General features: G+C 44.9%; 1 protein-coding gene across 7 annotated transcripts in view; it reads right to left on the bottom strand.

Moving 5' to 3' along the window:
• dlg2 (discs, large homolog 2 (Drosophila)) overlaps positions 1-20,748 on the bottom strand; it is a 238,858-nt gene that overhangs the window by 32,697 nt on the left and 185,413 nt on the right. For all 7 annotated transcript variants that reach the window (XM_018755316.2, XM_018755317.2, XM_018755319.2 and 4 more), the window contains 2 exons: positions 10,665-10,821; positions 7,865-7,967 (listed from right to left, as the gene is read on the bottom strand). In XM_018755316.2, the coding sequence (XP_018610832.1) occupies positions 7,865-7,967; positions 10,665-10,821 (260 nt within the window). The remainder of the gene's footprint in view (positions 1-7,864; positions 7,968-10,664; positions 10,822-20,748) is intronic.

Below are 20,748 nucleotides of genomic sequence, written 5' to 3'. Positions count from 1 at the left end.
ACATCTTCTTGGGGAAAGGAATTTGCTGACATGACGAGTGTGATGCTCGCTGGTATGTGCATGCCCCCGCCCCGATCACATCACAGAACGCATCAACGCTCAGCTCAGCACTCAGTCATGATGACAATATAACCATATTTCATGCAGACACCAAACAGAGGCTCAGTTTTCTTTTTCCATGAAAAAAGACGTTATTAGATGACAGTCTGCTGTACACCAAAATGTACCATAAATTGTAAGGCAAAGCCAGGAGAGTGGTCTGGTGAGATATGACTGGCTCCTACAGAGGTCGTCTCAGGTTGTGGGCCAAACGCACGGAGCCACGGATGCGGGACAGGGAGCTCGGAGTGACGCTAATGCACACAGTGAGCCACGCAGCCGCAGCACAAAGGAGCGGAGAAAGGCGGCGGTGGCGGTAGGGGTGTGTTGCGTGGCAGCGCTGCTCATTGTTCACTTTCCCTCCCAGAATTAGCGCAGGATGGCGGATGCAAAGAAAAACACACTTCGACACAAAGAGGCATTCTTTTGTCATTAGAATCCTTCACTCGATCCCAAAATAAGAGTTCTTAAACGCTCATTTTAAACAAAGGGCCAGTGACAGACTGGAGACAAACGCGACGTGAGCTGATTTGTACTTGAAACAGGGACGTCGTGCCCTACGGTTTGGTACCATGACTCTGAAGCTATTCAGAGTCGAAAGAGGAGAGGAAGAAAAACAAAGGAAGACATGCGGTAACTCCATTTGACAGCGACTCGCCGCAGCTGAGGTGCACGAGATGCTGTGCACCTTGGGGCGGCTGGAAAGTGGTTAGACCATAGAGGCCTACACCCTCTTCTGAACTCTCAGCGCTCAACTCCCCCACCCTCCCACTCCTGATTTTCATAAGGAAGGTCAAGTCATTAATGGGGCCATCGATTTTTTTTGAGCGAAACCGTTCGCGGCTGCAGAGAGGCGGACGTCATACCCTAGCTAACACCTGTGTACACCAGCGTTAACCTGAGCACCTCAATTAACTGGCACCGTAAAACAAAATAAGCAGGGTGAGCGACCGACCTTTTTGTGACAACATCATCATTAGGAACATTCTGGAAATACGTGTGAAAAAGCGATCGCGGTGGATATCATCTAATAACACACATCTGCACATCAGTGGAGAACGGGCAGGAAATGACGACAGTAAATCATCGCAAGGGTTTAATCATCGAAAAAAGCCCTTATTAATTCAACTTGGACACAGAGTGGTCCAGCTATTCTGTCAGAGTCATTTATCAAAATCGATACGCAAACCCGTTAACTAAGGCACCAGCAGCGCACAGGGCAGGGAAGGAACACGAACCGCTCTGGATGGCCGTCATGGTAAGGAGATGAAAATGAGTGCGCCAGTTGGAGTTGCATGAAATCAAAGTGTCATGGGCATCACGCTGGGGAGGGGCAGGAGCTCACGGGGCAGAGGGGAGGACAGGAGATAGGTGGTTAGCAGGAAAGGGCAGACAGGGCTGTGACGGCTCCATTTGGACCCAGCATCTAGACCGGTTTGAGGTGAAGGAGCTTGCGCCCATTGGCTCCTAAGCAAGGAGGGTGGGGGGTTGAAGGATCTGTGTACTGTGTTGCTCCATGGCTACACTAATGCCAGCTGGCATTCAAGCTGGAGGCACTGAGCATGGAGGGCTGGGGGGGGGGGATGGCAAACTCCACGTCGGGGAAAAAATCTAATCAATGATCGAGGCAGTGCCGTAAGCAGCAACCAGAGCATTCTGGAAAATTCCACTCCGGAGAAACGTGGATACAGTTGAGGTGGCAATGGAGTCTGGAGCGTGAACCTCCCACTTCCACAGGTCACGACTAATACTGCAGCTTACCTTTAAATCCACTTCACCTGTTTGTACGGCTGCTTTTTTCAGGGAATGGAACACCAGCATGGGCTCTTCCTGGAACTCGACCCTGCAACCTGTTGGCTGGCTCCTGCTGCCCCAATACAAGTCACCTGCTTGGCAAATACGTGGTGCCACCCCACTTTCTCCAGTCCTTTAAGTGCGTTCTGCTAACATTGAGCTAGACGATGTCAGCTCTGCTGCGCCTGACCCAATGCATCGCCCATGCTGGCGAGACCCACCTGAAAACGAGTGACAAAAGGGTGGCGCAAGGGCTGAGAATTGAGTGTTCTCTGACATTTACAGCAAGCACACAAAGATACCGGGAGAGACATTTCGCTTGGCCCAGGGTTCTGGCGCGTGTTGGACTCACCCCCGACCCCCCCCACAGCTGGAAGATGACAAACACAGAGTAAAGGTCAGAGTCCGACCACAAGTTGCCAGATCCCAAGCAACACAACAGTGACCAGCAGAACTGAAAAACCTCTCGATACAGCCAGAGACACACCCTAGAAGCTCACAGTGGTGTGTGTGTGTGCTGGGGGGACGGGGCTCACTGCAGCGTGAAACCATTAACCACCTTTAATTCATTTGGCTGAGATTTCATTCTTTTCAAAACTTTAAGATTAATAAACTTTATTCAAAACACCACAAATTTAAGTAACACTTAAAAAACATTAAATCAAATTACACACAACCAGAAATGATCAAAGGGCACAATTCTAGTACGCTCATTAAGGAGAGACACACGTTATAAATTTCCAAAGAAATCACAACCGCCATAAAACATAATTTCTATCATTATATGCATCGTGTCTGCATCTGGAAGGGTAAGGGGGCAGAGGTTTGCTGCCAGACCGTGACATTCACCATTTGGGGAGAGTAAAAGTCAACTCATGGTTACCAACGCTAGTGTTAGGCCACTAAACTAACAAGCCTCATACTTTTCATATCATTCATATAATATTAATCAGAGTGAAAGTCTACAGCAAAGGAAAGTCCGAACCTTGCAATACTCGGAAAACCCAGCATTCTTCTGACAAGGACTCGGTCAAAGGTTGCCCAACACACGCCCCCCATGGCTGTCCATCAGCAGTGTAACAGTCTGGTCTCTATTGGCCTATAACAGCAGAATAAATGCACCCAGATGTTACCTTCCATGTGGGGGTCAAGTATTGGACACTGGACCAGACAGCAGCCAAGGGTGCCCTTTAACAGCGGCCACTCTGCTGGGATGGGACCTCATGAGAAAAATGGCCAATTTTAGTTCTGCCTCAACCTTTCGGTGGCATTTAGGAGAGCTCTGCAGAGAATACCGAGGGTGGTTCCCCACGCACACTCTAGCCAATCACCGAATGCTGTGGAAAGGACTAGAACCCTTGACAGCCCCATCCTACACCTGCCCTCCTACCACTCACTATGACAGGATTATGTAGAGAGATGCTGTGGTTCCTGCGTAACTCATGCGATGGCTCAGCAGCTGGATCTCACACCATGAACTGAGAACATTTATGCCGTAGGTCTTGGACACCATCCTTTTGTGTAACTGAGTGAAAGAACTGTTGCTGACCCATCCCTGAGCCTCCTAAACCACACACACGCACAGAGGAAATGAATAGCTGGGTAAGGTAAACAGTGTAACAGACAGCATTTCCAGCAAGTCTTTGCACCCACTTCACTGCTACCCATGGGCTGCAGTCCATTGCTGTAAGATGTACCCAAGAGTATTGCTGTTGACCACAAATGTGACCTTTAACAATTCCCACCACGCTAATCCAACACCGAAGGTTTTCAGGTCAATGCTATGATAAGGACCCTGCTCTGCTACTGTTGAGCAGAAGAATTAAATGAAATTGTTATAGGATTTAAAGTAGTTTTAAAATAAAGTAAACCATTCTGCATAAAATTTTCAGATACTGACAACCTAGGTTCCATTATTTTAAATGGAAAAACAACAACACGTTCCCAGCCAGTCTGAAACCACTAACATATTTCCCAAACTATCACTAAAAGACTACAAAACATCTATATAATACAACACCCTGCCTTCACTGTGCCGTCAGCAGGCTCAAGACACAAGCTTTATCTCACTGCAGCAGGGTTAGATGGCAGTACTTGCCGAGCGCAAACATACTCAACAAATACTGCAGAACAGACATAACTGCACCGGGGCCAGTAATTCCCCCATTACTCCTCCACCTCACAGAAACATTCAGCAACTGCTGACATCACCTTCACATTTAAAGAGTGCTAGCGCAGCGAGTAGAGATGCTGTCTTTGGATGTGAAGGTTTCTACTTTGAATTTCACGTGCTGTTGTAGTACCGTTGAGCAAGGTACTTTAATTTGTGCCAATAAAATTATCTATCTGTATAAATGGGTAAATAGGTGTAGGTATTTTAACATTGTATAAAAGCATCAGCTGAAGGTATGTATAAATACTACGTTCAATATAGTGGACAGACATCTATGAAATTCACTACACTTCCCATAATGCAACACTCTGACATTACTAACACCCCAAAAGATGGAGAGATCTGGATGCAGCCAAGTGGATCACTTCATGATTATGAAACACACACACACACACACACACACACACACAATCTGAAACCGCTTGTCCCAACTGGGGTCGTGGCGAACTGGAGCCTAACCCAGAAACACAGGGCGCAAGGCTGGACGGGGAGGGGACACACCCAGGATGGGACAACAGTACGCCACAAGGCACCCCAAGCAGGACTCAAACCCCAGACCCACCAGAGAGCAGGACCTGGCCAAGCCCACTGTGCCACTGTGCCACTGCGCCCCCTTATCAAACACTGAAAGAGGTAACTAATGGGTATGTTTCTAGGCAGTGCATTTCACAAACAAGCTGTGTCTTCTTATATCCAGTAGACAGCAATGAACATATTAGCAACTACAGTACATCACTGTACTTCTGCTTCTGTTTCCCAATGTACCACTTTTACTAGGATTCTGGACAGGCTTTAGATAGATTTTATTATACTGCTTTTTATTCTGTAAATCCAAGATCAGGTAGCAAAAGCCAAGAGCCATTACACTGAAATTTTAGTCAGAATTGTAAATCAAGGAATGCCTGTAGTAGTAATAATAATAATAATAATAAAGTAAATGATACAGTGAAGCACTGTGAACATCAACTCATTAGTGTTGTGTATGCACTGTGAAACTCAATAATGGTGCTGTGTTGAATCTCCTCGCAGCATCAATGCATTGGTTTTGGGATTGAAAAGCCCGATTGTTTATCTCTCAGGAAGACCTGCTGTTGCTCCTCTGAGAAAGGTCACTGCCTCCTGAACTGCTCCCGCATAAATGTAAATGTAAAATACCAAACTGCACAAGTCATTTTGGATAAGAGATCATATCTATGTTATGAACCAATTTAACATGCTGCAGTGATCATGCCATTGAGTTTCATGGAACTCGTAAAAAAAAAAAAAAAAAAAACTATTGTGTGCTTTTATGGATTCGCCTATTCTTTTATTCATTCTGGAAAACAAGAGATTCTGCAGTAAACAAAAGAAAATAAAAGCGAAACGATGTGATGCGAACTTACACTCACCCTGCGACCTCCTGCGATGTGGACATGTTACCCTGCTGCCAGGGGTGGGGGGTATAGTTTTGACCTTTTAAAAGGGTGGTGGGGTGCCTGGTGTTTGCCCACATGTTCAACCTTTGAGCAAAGCACGACTGGTAGGGAATTAGAGGACAGATTTATAAGGAGGACAGAGGGGATGTGTCGCAGGGACTCGGGCTAGACAGCAGCATGGAGAGGGTTCCAAAGGGATGAGGTGGAGCACAACACTGGGGCACGGGGGGGAGGAAACAGTTCTCAAAGGGCTGGGGGACTCGGTGTGACAGCCTTGCACCTCCACCACAGCCCCCTCTGCTGCCTGTCCCTCGGCCTCGAAAGTGGCACCCCCACAGGACCGCCAGGTGAATAACGGCTATGCCGAGTGAAATGCGGATAGCTTCCAATCCCACCTGATGAATGTTTGTTGTGGCTGCCACTCATTTCTTCTCAGCAGCAGGATAATATGGGTGCGGGTGTGTCCAACACTCAGGCCCCATGTTGCTTTCGAGGTTAAAGTGGGTCCGTCCTGTGCTCTACATTACCCCTGCCTGCTACTATGCACACCGCCACAATCAGGGGTGATTGAACCTACAACCTGGCAGCAGCTGCGCTTAAATCCCGAGTGCACACACAGAACGAATGCAGTGTGTGTGCGTGGGAGTGAGAGTGTGAGGGGTGCAAAGGGGGTGGGGTGTTGTGTGATGAAGAGGGACGGTGGCAGTGAGAACACATGCAGCTGTCTCGCTCAGTGACCCCACCCCCCACCCCACCCAGCCCAACATGACTCCCCGTGCTAAAATCTGCATGTGGGCCTGTGACCCAGTGCAGATCACGCGGTGCTACAAACCTGGTGCTGAGGGCGGGGCCCGTCGGGGGGAGCAGAGAGCAAGCTCTGATAAGCGAGAAGAGAGAGAAGTCAGCGTGGGGTGGTCCAACCACACAGCCCGACACACCACCAAAGCCTGATTGAGCTACTTTCACATCCCAAAACAGCCAGTTTTCAGAGCTGTTCTCGGCCTGTTTGAAAGACGTCCCCGAACGGGACCAGCAGCAGAAACGTAGGAGATATACGAAGACAGTGAAAGGAGAGTGTCCGCATTCCAACTTTTTAACAGCATCTGTGGCTTGGATCCAGTCTTATGGATCCCCCCTCCAAAGTCAGGTCAAATTTTAATTACAAATGCTGCCCACCCCCCACCTCCAACATAAATCTATATCTGGGGTGACAATGAAAAATAAAAAAGCACCCTGAATGTTCAGCCAGGCACTGATGAATAAGAAGCTGATCTACTTATCCAGGCCACCATCCCTCAGTGTCAATCTCCCAGCAGCCATCTGACCTAGAGGCATGAGAGCTGTGAGAGCGATCTGACCTCTCAGGAGTCCCGCTCATATCACACTGCCACCCTACTGCTTTTAACACTTGGATGCAGCTAGAACATTCTGCAGGATTCTTAAGGGAAGAATCACATAGCACACAATCTTCACGTTACCGAAAACCACAGCTTTCAACCACAGCATTCACGAGGGAGCCCTATACAACACCCTGAAAGAGTTAATGGTTCATCAGACACTGAACCAGAAGCTGTTACAATTATTAGTATTATTATTTTGACATTCTAGTTTTACCGAACATTTCTGAGAACAGCACGCCTCTACCCAGCAATGAATACTGTACCCATACTGGATCTGGATATCTCAAACAGATACTGTAGCCATGCTGGAGCTGGATACCTTATTAGGATACTCAACCCATACTGGAGCTAGATACCCTACCAGGATAGATACCCTACTAGGATATTCTACCCATACTGGAGATGGACACCTTATTAGGATACTGTATCAGTACTAGAGTTGATACCTTACTAGGATACTCTACCCGTACTGGAGATGGGCACCTTATTAGGATACTGTACTAGTACGAGCTTTGGATACCCTACTAGGATACTGTACCAATACTACAGATGGATACCTTGCAGAATAGACACACTACTCATACTGCAGATGAATAACCTACTAGAATGGACACCCTACCAGGATACCCTACCTGCACTGGAGCTGACAGGTTGGGCTAAGCCAAATTCATACTGTAAACAGTGAGGGTTGAGTAGGGATATACTTCAACAATGATCAAACGCGTGCAAGTAAGCAGAAGACTGTGTCTATAGTGGGGATACTCTGAACTACCGACTGTAAGGCACTGCGAGTCTGAGAGCTTCTCAGGTTGTGAGCTGGATCACGTCAGATAAATCTCTTCATCTGAACTTGGATTGGGTTTCTTTAAATTCAAGTTTCTTTAAAGGTTCTGTTCGGAGTCAAGTACCCCATCTGAATCGCACCCTGCGTGATGATCCTGGGGTCGAAATGGCTGCAAACACAAGGCTGTGGCGACACTCACCCTCCGGTCGGTACTGGGCGATGATGGTGACTGTTTGGCCTGCCCCTTTGAGAGCTGCAGCTGCCTGCTCATGAGTGGCGCCTCGTAGGTCAATGCCATTCACCTAGAGGGGACAGGGGTACAGACACAGGGCTCTTAGTGCACACATTAGAGGGTTCTGGGTTTACATTTGAGAATGAGAACATGTGGGACGTAACCCTAAATGTAGGTACGATGCTTTGATCCTGTCCTGATACCGCACTATATGTATACTGTACACACACACGACCCAACATGTCTATACGTGACCATTTGGCCCCTGCACGTATGGCTATTTGGTCCAGCAGTTATATATACACTTTCTGAGTCAGTATTTAATTATAAAACTATTTGACCTAGCATTTACAATGATTTACCCATTTATAGAGCTGAGTAGTTTTTAATACAGCAATTTAGGGTTAGTATGTTACTCGAAGGTATTACTGCACGACACAGGATGCAAACCTAGATTGTTTGAGTCCAAACGCTGTAGCTCTTACTGCCACACTCCCTGCTGCCCCACACCTATATTTATGATTACAGGCTTCGATTGCAGTATAATAAGGTGAGAGAAGTCAGCAATTTTGCAAGGTCAGAAGGTTTTGTCCCGAGTTTCCGAGTGTTTCCTCCGGGTGATCTGGTTTCCTCCTACAGTCCAAAGTTATGTGTTTCAGGTAAACTTTAAATTGCTTTCAGTGTGTGTGTGAGCAAATAAGTTTGTGTCTGATTTATGATCAAATGAATTCCGTCCAGGATGTGCCTCATCCTATGCTTCCAGGATAGACTTTGGATGATCGTGTTCTTGCACTGGACAAGTGATAATTTATAACTGAGAAGTAGAATCTGTTATTCCTTTATTTTTTAATCTTTTTAAATATTGTTTTTTATTTAGCTTTTTTTTTATTGTTGCAACTTTTCATATGTTATTTTTTGTAAATTTCTTTGCTTTAAAATATACCTACATATATTTCTTTTTTTAGTGAAAAAGTTTTTGAAAAGCTGCTTGGGCAAAGTGAAATAAAAGTTATTATTTTTACTATTAGAACATTATGTAACAATGCAATGGTAATAAGCAGTCATTTGTAACACTTGTACCCCCTGCCTACTGTGCTATTTGTAAAGTAATGCCTGCAATAAATTAATAGCAAATCAAATCACACATTTGTAGTGACACTGCTTTTCAAGAGAAATCTGTGCATTTTTTTTTATCACATCAGCTTCTGAACTGCAAGGTAACATGAGGTATCGCTCTGCATATTGCTTGCCCGGGAAAAAATGAAGAAAAATTCTAAATTCAAAGTATGGTTTGTACTGAATGTCTATCGCCAGCTCACCATCGTAAAGTTGAAAAAAATCACAAATCGGGGAATACCTGTACGTGCATGCCTGATGTTTATATTTACAGTCCAGTGTTCGCCAACTTATTTCCAAAATAAAAAGTCAAAATCCTTTACAAAGTTAAATCGTCGGAAGAACAGATATGTACCCCTCTACAGTAGGACTAAAGCCCCAGGCTGCTCTGGAGAGACCCTAACAGCATCATGAAGGCATGTAGGAGTACTGTGAAGGGCTCTGTCTGCTGCCCGCTTCCTGAAGTTCTCCAGAGCAACAATCGTGGAAAGAACTTTGGAAGAGGTCCTCATGCCCAGCTTTCAAAAAAGCAGCAATTTCGAGCCGACCGAACGGTGCCGACAAACACAAACCCTCCTGAATCCCTCAACCTGTCATCACTGATCAAGCATCCCGGCCTTGAAGTGACACAAAGCGAGGGCTGATTTCGGCACCCATCAGCAGTTACATGGAGCTGGAAGAAGTGACTGGACCCTCCGTTCAAAGAGCTTATGAAGCGGTCATCCTGTTGAAGCAGTTTATCAGTTTATTTTGATTTATCTGACAAATTTCATATTCTCTAATGAGGTGCATTCAATTTCTTAACGCAACGATGAGCACTTCTCTCCTTTCTTATCACAGTTAGTTTGGGCGAAGGTTGACATACTAGAACGCCCAGCTTTGAGAACATCCTCATCTAGGGAACTGTGATGAAAGAAAAGAGAACTTTTTAGTATTTAGCCACTGAGTGCCCATGTTCCAAGTGTGGCCAAATTACAAAATAGTCTGGTAGCGCCCTCTTCTGGATAGGAGATGAACTGAAGAACTGCAGCTTCAGGTGACCTTATAAATAAATCTGTTTCACTTTTTGTTCAGAGACAGCTCTAATCTAATCTCTTGCAACATGACATTTAGGATGTGGAAAATGACTGCACTCTTAAGCTGCAAGTTAAATCTAAATATGAAGAAATAGAAAATAAAGCACAAATATATAAATGCAGAGCTCCCATTAAAGAATACAAACTACTTCTAAGAACTCCTCCGCATGTAACCGAAGGCCACTTCTAAAGAAAAGAGGAGTCTTTCCAGGCCAATAATGTCGCTTATTTACACCTCACAAGTGGCACAGACACGAGTGAAGTTCTGCGCAGGGGCACATGAAGAGCACACTGACAGCTCTCCTGTAAAGACCCAGAGATTGCACCTGTGACCACAGCGCACTCCATAACTGTCCCACATCAAGCAGTTCACATACAGGCTAAAAAAGCTACCAAATTAAGATGTTGGTGTGAATTACAAGGCATCAGAAGTGAACCATGGTAAACAGACAGCTATATATTTTAGCAAATGACGGCTGAATGCTCAGACTGCACGCATGGTCACGACTTCTTAAAGAACACAGAGGTGACCTCCCACACGTCCACCTAAATACCAAGTCCGATGTCATACTCACAGAGAGGATCTGGTCTCCACGTCGCAGCTCGCCACTGAGGTCGGCGGGCCCGCCTGCCAGGATGAAGGAGACAAAGATGCCCTCGCCATCCTCCCCACCGACGATGTTGAAGCCCAGCCCGGTGGAGCCCTTGTGCAGGACGATGCGGCGCGGGTCCCTGTGCAGACAAGCCAGGTAGAACATGTAATCCGAGTCTGTGGGGCTCAGCATTGTCGCAGGTGGGACAGATGGGGGACCACCCACTAACATGCACAAACATACACACAAGCGCGTGCATGCACACGCGCTCTCACGCTTATGTCCTGCGCATGCGTGAACGCCCTAACCGGCAGCACCGGTGGGTCCCCTCTGGGAGGGGCTGCTCTACTTAAACACCATTTGTCCCACTTCTGACGCGTTTCCTGGAGACGCAGGGCCAAGGCTCCGCGCTGGGAATAAGAGTGTCGGCACACAAGGACAGCTAGGTCACTCCCTGTACGCAGAGGGAGAAGGAAAGTTCTAGAACTGGCTGTCAGATTCATCTAGACTGAAGTAAGGGGATTAGACCTAGTATAATTCTGAGTTTCACAATAGCACCTTCACAAACCCTACGTTATGTGGGTTGGGTGTTGATTGGAGATTTGCAAATACATTTAAAAAACAAAAATATCACTAAATGTTTACTAAAATATCCTCGAAAAGCCGGTCACTTAGTGGTTGGTTCCATCTCCCTGCAGTCTGAAGGGTCTTTCATTATACCACTGGTAAAGATTTACTTACCTTGTATTATCCCAGTAAGAAATTCACTTTATAACTGGGTAAATCAGTGTAATAGCTCTTGTAACTAGCACTGCAAATTATCTTAGACAAGTGTCAAAAATCAGTAATGGTCAATAAAGACCATGTTTACTGTACATCATGGTGTAATACCTCAATTGTCCCCTAGGAGATGCCAGAGTTCCTTGGTTTGCTCCTAAGAACCCAGGGCTAATACTGCTTTTTGTTCCAAACAACATTAATTAGCACTATCTGAACAATCTGTGCCTGAGAAGAGGTCAGGATTTTACATCTGTTTGAAGTTACTCACTTTTTATCACCCAGAAAAAAACCTCATCTGATTCATTCTGCTGTAATACACATTTTTCAAGCGAACTCGGGATGACTAATCTAAACTAACGTAAACTACAATAAGCAGATGCTGCGAGTAACTTGGTTTAGGACAACGAGCAGACAGAAGCAACAGCCTCCTTAAAAGCCATGTTCCCATCTTCAACAAGTTCATGCTTCTTGATATTTCATAAGGTTCTCAGGAAAGTGATGCTCCTTAGTGACCCATTCAAGAGCGCAATGGTTCCATAGCACAGTGCCATCATTACATTCAGTGATGATGCTTTTGTTGAGCTGAACAAAGTCCTTTTCCTCAACTGTGTTATTCTGCTGTTTGAATGATCCACAGTGCAGGTCCATGAAAGACGAAAGAGAGGATGCTCATCCAGCAGCGCGGCACCAGCGCCACTGAGTGTGCTCAGTCCAACGCCTCTGTTGACCCAGTTGCTATAGGTGGCACTTCACCAAATACCCTTCCAGGGTCACAGTAAGTGGGCCATCATCAATGCTCCATTCCCAGGCTCCAATAGTCCCAATCCACAAAGAACCTGAGCTGGCATGACAAAGCCAACAGAGCAAAAATACATTGTCATACCCTCTCCATGGCTTCCTGTTCTACAGAGACAGAGTCTGTAGACCATATAATACGCAGGTGGTGCCACATACTATGAAAAATGTTTGAATTCCCCGACTAGAGAATGTCAGAAAAACCTTGAGTCTGGTTTTCACCTTGGTCACATCAGTGAAACTACATTATCTAGTATTGTTAATACACTGTAATGTACCTCTGATGAAGTAGTTGTAGCATACTAGTGCTTCTCCACCTTAGGGTGGAACCTGACACAAGAACAGACCCTAAAACAGGCTGAAGTCCTGTATTTGCCTGTAAATACATGTTTAAGTGTTTTGCTTCATTTCTAGATAACCATTGTTAGAACATACACAATTTTCATAACTGTGTCCAACTGTCAATGACACCAGCTAAAAATGGAGTTCCCCAGAGTTCTGTGTTGGGACCAATACGCTTCTCATTTTATATGACACTTTGAGTGATTTGAACTTTAAAATCACATATCTAGATAATTTTTTTGAATGTCTACAATTTTTACAACTGTACCCCACATTGTCTTTAGTTAAATTTGGAGTTCCACTGGATTCTGTGTTGGGACCAGTACTCTTCTGATTTTGTATGATACCTGTAGGGAGACTCATGAAGAAGCACAAAATAAGTTTTCGCTCCAATGTTAATGACAAAAATGTATGCCTTTGTTTGACCAAATGACAGTGTCTGGTTTTTAGATAAAAATTTTATAGGAATGAAAACAACGTTCCCAAACAAAAAACTCAGAAAGACAAGTTGTACTGCTTTCAAAAAAAAAAAAAAAAAAAAAGTGGATTATTTTTAATAGCTATGAACTCAAAGCATTAAAGTAACTATGAACTTTGGCATCACTTTTAACCAGGACCAAAACTATACAATATTTGCAGCAAATCTGTAGTTAGGAAGTGTTTCCTGGATGTTAAGGATACTGTGGTATTAAGGTTATTTCTCTATCTTTCTGCTCGGTTTTAAAATCTCACCGTTTACAAGGCTCTTGAGTATTTATCTCTTGCTAATTTATCAGAAGGCATTAGTATATGTTGAGCAGAATGCACTCTTTGATCGTAAAACTCACATTTTCTTGTGATTCCAGAAATAATAAATCAAATGCTGGTAGTACCACCTGTGGTCATGGGGCCCCGAAACTTGGAAATGGACCACCAGTCAATGTATCCACATCAACGCTTACGGCCCACAGCTTTTAACATACACAGAGTACGAAATAGTTTTTGGTGCTGCTGTTCATTACTATGTGCAGATGCCATGTTTTTTCTGATCTCCCATCTAGCTTCCCAGGTTTGATCTTTGCTGGTTTGTCTCACCATTTTTGCTGCCATGGCCTGCCAAATGACACCTCAGCAGACAAACCTGCAGAAACTGCTCACACAGCACAGTACCTATTTTTGCGTAATCATGCAATGAGGTAAGCAGAAAGTTGGCCAATGTAAATTTTTGCACATCATTCTGAATTCTTGAGCTAATCCTATGTTAAGCACTGTGAGGTTTAATGAGCTGTTTATGCCAAACACCTCCAGCAGTGCGATCTCTGCATTATACGCTGCTTTCAGTTGTAGGAAGTGGCTCTTATGATGCCCTGATGGGGACACTGGGACAGGACCTTGACTAGTCTTTTACTGACTGCGATTGGTCATCTATTTGTTGTAAAGCTCAAATAGACCTGCCTCTGCTGCACCTCACTTAGCATCCACGAACAAGACTTCAAGCACATTCACAGAATCTACCTCACTCCAGTGCGCCTTCACAGGATCTTCTCAGGGGCATCTCAGCTGGCCAGTCTTACATACTTGGCAAGGAAATGTATTTTAATGTCCCCACCAGAAGATCCCTCTGCAAATATGTGGATGACTTACTTAAGTGTGTGATTTTCTTCCCATGGAAAAATTTACATTTCATTTGCATGACAACTCTAATAAATTCTGGAACGTCTGGATACCCTTATAGAAGTTATCAGAATGTGCTGAAAGAATCATCACACTTCTGACATATTGTGACTTTTTGACCTTAAGCGCTAGTTATACGTACTACAGTGTTACTGGAAAGTACACGAAGCCCTGGTGTCACTTAGTTTTACCACAAAATGGTTATTTAATGAGAAGCGGTGTTTCTCATCTGACAAAACAGGTGTATAATGGACCAGTTCCACATGTTGCTTTAGAGGAAATTATGTGTGTAGCAGAAAAACAGAAGCAGTGCAGATGGAAAAATGTGTGAATGCCAAGTTATATTCGTTAAACCAAGTAAGTAAATAGAATCACGTGTGTAAATCAGAATAATTCATTCATTATATAAATTTATTTTAAGATTTAACATTCAGATTTTGCAAGTTCATTTTAACATTTTTATATAAGAATAAAGGTCATCCCTACAGGATTCACATACTTTCAAGCAACCCTGTATGTGGACATATTTCATATTCCTTGGTGTACTGTATCTCTATGCGGTTGCAACCCCGTGAGGTGACATGTACTGAGAGGCACTACTGAAAGATGAATTAAACTGAACGTGTCTTGCTGTCACTAAAATGCACTGGAATAAAATGTCTTCACTTAAGATGAAGTACACTGATAAACTTTTAATGGTCACTCCATTTCAGCTGCAAAATGCACCCAGTCTTCATTTAAAAACAATTAGACTGATTTAACCCAGTACAAGGTTATATTCATTTTGCCGGTATTATCTTTTGCAGATAAAGTCCTATTGAAACTTACAAGAGAAATTACAGATGATAAAAGACCTCTTCAAATATTTTAGCAAAAACCAGCACAAATAAAGTGAAAGGAGTAATTAATGCCACATTATGTATGTGGAATTTATCAGCCCTAGGCCTTTCGCCCTTATAATTTCACTGCTGATGTACAGTACCAATCCTTACAAAGAGATGGCAGCACAGTACTACAATAAATAAATAAATAGAGGAAAAAAAAACCAGAGGCTCCTAGGAAACAGCAATAAACTTGTTTCTGGGTCTGGACTTACGAAAGCCAGAAGCATCACATCGTAAGGGAATCATACATGTGCAGAAACGTGTCTTTCTTGGTCTCCATTTAAAACTCTCTTTTGATGGCTTCCACTTGGACAGCCTTGGTTCACTCTTTCTTTAAACATAGAAATGGCCCCTGGCATTTACTTTATTAATTACTCTGCAGTATTTTAATACTTAAGTCAGGGCTCCTCTTAGCAGGGAATAAAGATATTAACTTCATTAAATCTGACTCAATGAGCAGCTCCTCTAAGTGCAGTATATCTCTAATTGCTCTGCTCTGTCCTTTCCCTGGTTTCAGTATTTTCCTATTTAAATGAGCTGACCAGTTGACAAAGATCTCAAGTTGTTACCCGACGAGAGAAAACCAGAAGTTTAACTAGAATAAGCCTTGAGAATTTAGCTTTTACAGGCATGCATTCTATGAATTCTTTTCACTGATTCTCAATCCCAGCAATAACTTCACTGCAACAACTATGAAGCAGCTCCCAACAACTTCATAGAAAATAAATAAAGCAATATCAATTCCTGACTTTCAAGGACATATGAACTTCATGATGCCGCACCATCAACCTTCTGTGCGATGGTCATGCTGGGGTAAGGGCAAATTTAAAACTCTCAGGAATGGGGATTTAACTTTGACAATCTTTTTAAAATGAGCGCTTATCTAAATAACTAAATGTGGAAAAAATGTAAATTAGCTGAGTTCTGATTTTAGGGTCATCTGCAAGGACTTTTCTTTACAGACCTTTTCCTTTTTCTATCTCTATCTGTGTTAAGTCATGACCTTATTTTTAACAATAATTTGGCATGAAAGACTAGCCTTTACCATGTTGCCCTTTTTTACTACTTGAACCACAATAATCTCCTTAACTGCTGGTTCATGTGTCAAAAGAGTAATAAAACACAATTATTGCATTTCTAAAAACACTTCAGAATTTTTATTTTACACACAATTATTGATACCATGTTGATGTTTTAGTAATATTAAATTACGATTATTGCGGCTAAAATTTTGGCCGATTTCTCACAAAGCCATTTGATAATCCGATGCTCTTTCTAAACCATAAAAGAGACATTTTGTAATAGGCTATGCTCCCCTAAGCAGCCTTCCTCATACATTTTGTATAAACCACTGAGGAGACCTCTTACTCAGCTTATCTTTCTTTCCCAGGATGTTACTGCCCTATATCCTTGCTCTTAGAATGATAAAAAAAAAAAAAAAAAAGAAAGTTGAGAAATTTCTGAAACTTTGTCACACATAAACTGGCTTCAGTTTTTCTGCATGAGCTCCTGCAAACCCTGCCTACAGTTTTTGAGAAAAAAAAAATTAGATGATTTTTTTGGTAATCATTTTACAAGAACCAAAAATCACCATCATGCTCTGAAATCACATACGCTTTTTTAAGACCTATGTAACTGTGTGTCACGCAGCAAGGATCCTAAATTGACTTCACCCGATGAAAAAAAATGACACAAATTATTCACATTTCTATCAAAAGTAATGCAACTTGCCATTTCAAGTTCACGGTCTGACCTTTAAAAATGGCTCCTGTCAAAGTAATGCACGCAACATGACCTTTTTAGGCTGCAGAGACCTGCTTAATATCTCCAGCTGGACATCAGAGAGATTCCTTATTAATGTCATTTACACAAGGCCAGATGTAGCCTGTCTCATTTAGCGGCCTTGTTGTTCTCTCAGTGACTCCTCATCGGAGGGCTCTCGGTGCCTGGCTGTCTAAATTAGTTTGAAAATATGACCGCTGTTGTATTTCAGGGCAGCACTCTTTCTCGTAAGCCAATTCATCAATTTGCAGTGTGTAAATATCACTGTAGCGCCACCTGCAGGATGGGCGGTGTCACAGCTGCTCACCTGCTGTGAAAGGGGGCTCGGGTTCGGGGTCAGACGGCTATTCACACCCGTGGACTTGGCTGCCTTCAGGCAGCACTGCTTGTGAAAAGAAACCCCACCTTAGCCTCGCACAGCAAATAAATTTAAGCCTCCCGCACGAGCAGATCTGTATTCCGAGAGTAACGCAGCTGTCTGGGGAAGAACCAGCGCCTGTCAAATTGTGCAGTTTTACAAATGTGCTGCCTGGGAGGATTAAGATGGAGGCACCAAAATCTCCTCTCCTGCACTGTCCGCTCTGCTGGATGCTTTCCATGTTTGGAAACAGCAGCTTCGACTTAAATAATAGATGACCAGCCTCACTTCAGCACCACACAGCGAAAGCGCACGGAACGAAAACCAACACGGTGCAACACGCTCGGTGCATTATGGGAAAGTTCTCAATCTCCGAGGTGTGGGAATGCTACGGGCCAAGCCCCCAGACGGATGTGTGCACAAAGTGGGCTGATGTACAGTTGAGGTAAACGATCACCTACTACGGTGAAACAGCATTCAATCTTCTGTGATGGGCAGCAATAAAACCACCATTTAGGGCCAAAGCAGTCAATGGTCACGTTTATTCTGCAGCCATGCTACTGACCACACCAGTGATGTGGTGAGTGAGTATCCGTGCAGGCCCTGTATAAAGCAGCACAGACTCAGTGCCTCCAAACACCTACCCTTCTTCACAGCGCTGATGTGCTCCAAATTAGGTCCTGAACTTAACATTTACATTGTCATTTATCTGACACTTTCTCCAAAACGATTTACAGCTACATACAATTATTTATCCATTAACACAGCTCGGTCATTTTTACTGCTGTAGTTCGCGATAAGTACCTTGAGGACGGTACACCAGAACGTAAGATTCAAAGTTGGGTCCTTTGAGTCCAGGGGCGGCTTCTCTAACCGCTACTCCACCTGTCAAACCTGAAATCTAAATCTCAATTTGAGATTGTGACCTACAGCAGCAGCGAAAATCGTGATTGCACGTTGCCGGAAACTAGTTTCTGTTCACGATGCATTCGATTAACGAGTTTGATCAGGAAATGGTCCGATATGCCTTCCCGGATCTTCTGCTGCAGTTTCCAGACACGCAGGACCCTAATGGGTCGCTTTGCTTTCACGCTTCTGTCCAGTCCGTATCATACAAGTCCTGCTCAGGTGTATTTAAACTTTTGACTGGTGCTGTGGTTCAGCCAGTGCTTTACAACAGCTCTTATACCGACAGCAATCAGGCATTATGGAATAAAACGGTATTGAAGGACGGGGCACACTCTCTGTTCCACAAAACTTGCTGAGCTGAAGCTGAACTGCTGAACTTGCTTGCAAAGTGTGGCTCTTCAGAAGCAGCTGGACAGCAGGTTTAACACACTTTCCACTCTAGTGCGTGCCAGTGTAACCAGAGCAATGGAGTCAGCAATGACACCATCTCAAAGGCCTTCACGTGGTCAGACCGCCGGGGGACCGGTCACCTCAGTCACAGATGGAAGAGCGCGTCTGCCGTGAGCCAGCTCAACTCGGCTGCGTGGGCTGTTTCTGAAAGCCATTAACAGACTCTTTGGCACCGCAGGGTAGCGCCGAGCGACAGGTAACCCACGCTCATGACCTCGCGCAAAGCTGGAGAGCGCGCGTCAGCCACTGCACCTCCACAAAGGGAGCAGGCGGGAGGAATAAGAGACGGCCATCGAGCCGAAGAGGCACGGCTCACGGAGTGGCAGACATGCTGAGAAAGCGTGACCGTGCAAAGACACAGTGCATTTCAAAGAAGCTACAGAGCGGTTCTCCAAGTTCACTCTCCATACACTGCCCACCACCTCTGCGTCATGCCTCATTTTACAGATTCCTATTTCAGTTGAGTGATCTGTGGTTTTCATACACAAGGAGTTGCTTGGAAAAGATTACATCAAAGAGGTTACGCTAGAGAATCTATGCTGCAATGGGGTGGTGCGAACGGTCAAATTAAATGCACGGTTAGAAACAAGTAAGAAATATAGGATGGGGAGCAGAGAGGTGATAAGATTTAAAAAAAAGGTAAACAACTGGGAAAAACGGTCATCGTGAACAAGATCGCATTTTCAGAAGTGCATACCTACATTGCGGGTGTGGGTTTCACCTCCATTGTGCGCACATTCGCTCCAGGGCAGTGACGCACCTTGCAGGGTGCAGGGCGCGTGCTGGACGTGTTCTGCCACGCTCCAATTCCTGGGCATCACGGGAGTTCAGATGGAGCCGAGGTGGCCTACATAGCGCTGCCCCAGGGCGGGGGCGCGAGGCACGAGATATTCTGGGTATCCCCCTCCCACCTAGGGACAAAAGATGACCCCGGGCCAGTTCTCGGACACCCACCTGGATACCTCACCAGCCCACTGGCACTCAGTAGACCTCTCCCACTGGCTGCAATGAGGTGCTGCGATCAGATCCTACAACCCAGGTCATAACAGCTCTGTAGCAGCTCTAGGGGATCAAATGCTTATCCGAGATAACGTTACCTTAATTCTTCTCTCCGTGCGCCTGTTCGCCACAGTGGTGAGCAATGAAACCCATTTATCAGGGCATCAAAGTTCACCCGAGGGCTCGCCTCTGCTCCCCATGTGCATCTTCAGTATGCCGTAGCATCACAACACCGAAGAAAATGAGTGCTGAAGAAACGGTTCTGTTTGCTGAACAATATTTCAGAATTATGACTGGAGCTCTGATTAATACAAATACCGCACATGAGTAAGCGGGGGGAGTTGGGCTCAAAGCAGCCAAATGCTGCCAGAAATGGGCCTCGCTGGGACTTGGTGGGGTTTACAACCCGCTGTTTATTCACTCAGGGTCCGCTGGGCGCTGCGGCCGGTCGATATTTGACAGCTGTACGTTTTCATTAAGTGTATTGACCGGGCTTGGACTGGTGGCCGTGTTTAAAGCCCACCCGCCTTATGCAGCCAGGGATGGATGCATCCCCCGTTCCCGTGTCCTGTGCTAAATACAGCAGCTGCCCTTTCAACAGCAAACATATCAATACCCCTGGTTCCGGGCCTTCACCAGTGAGACAGCCCTCTAATACACGTTCTGAGGTCATGGGGTTAACAAGCAGTTATGTCCACTCCAGGCTGAGACAGGAAAATGACTCACATCTGCTCAAGACAGCTGGGGGGCACACTTTGATGCTGCACTGGACACACTCTATTTTACTAAGAATACAAGACAAAATCTTGTAGAAGGGCACCTCATCACTGAGCGCTGATGGGAGACATAATTCAGGGCAGTAGGTGAAAGCCAAGGGCTAGTACTCAGAAGGCACACAAAGGTCCTGATGTCCATATTATAGCAAGGTGAACCTTCAAACGTGTCTTTACTCTTCCATAGGCTGTGGATGAACACACACACACACACACACACACACACACACACACAATCTGAACCGCTTGTCCCATACGGGGTTGAGGGGAACCGGAGCCTACCCGGCAACACAGGGCGTAAGGCCGGAGGGGGAGGGGACACACCCAGGACGGGACGCCAG

The sequence above is a fragment of the Scleropages formosus genome, chromosome 4, assembly GCF_900964775.1.
Source record: "Scleropages formosus chromosome 4, fSclFor1.1, whole genome shotgun sequence".
Classification (NCBI taxonomy): domain Eukaryota; kingdom Metazoa; phylum Chordata; class Actinopteri; order Osteoglossiformes; family Osteoglossidae; genus Scleropages; species Scleropages formosus.
This window is presented reverse-complemented; position numbering and strand designations above follow the sequence as displayed.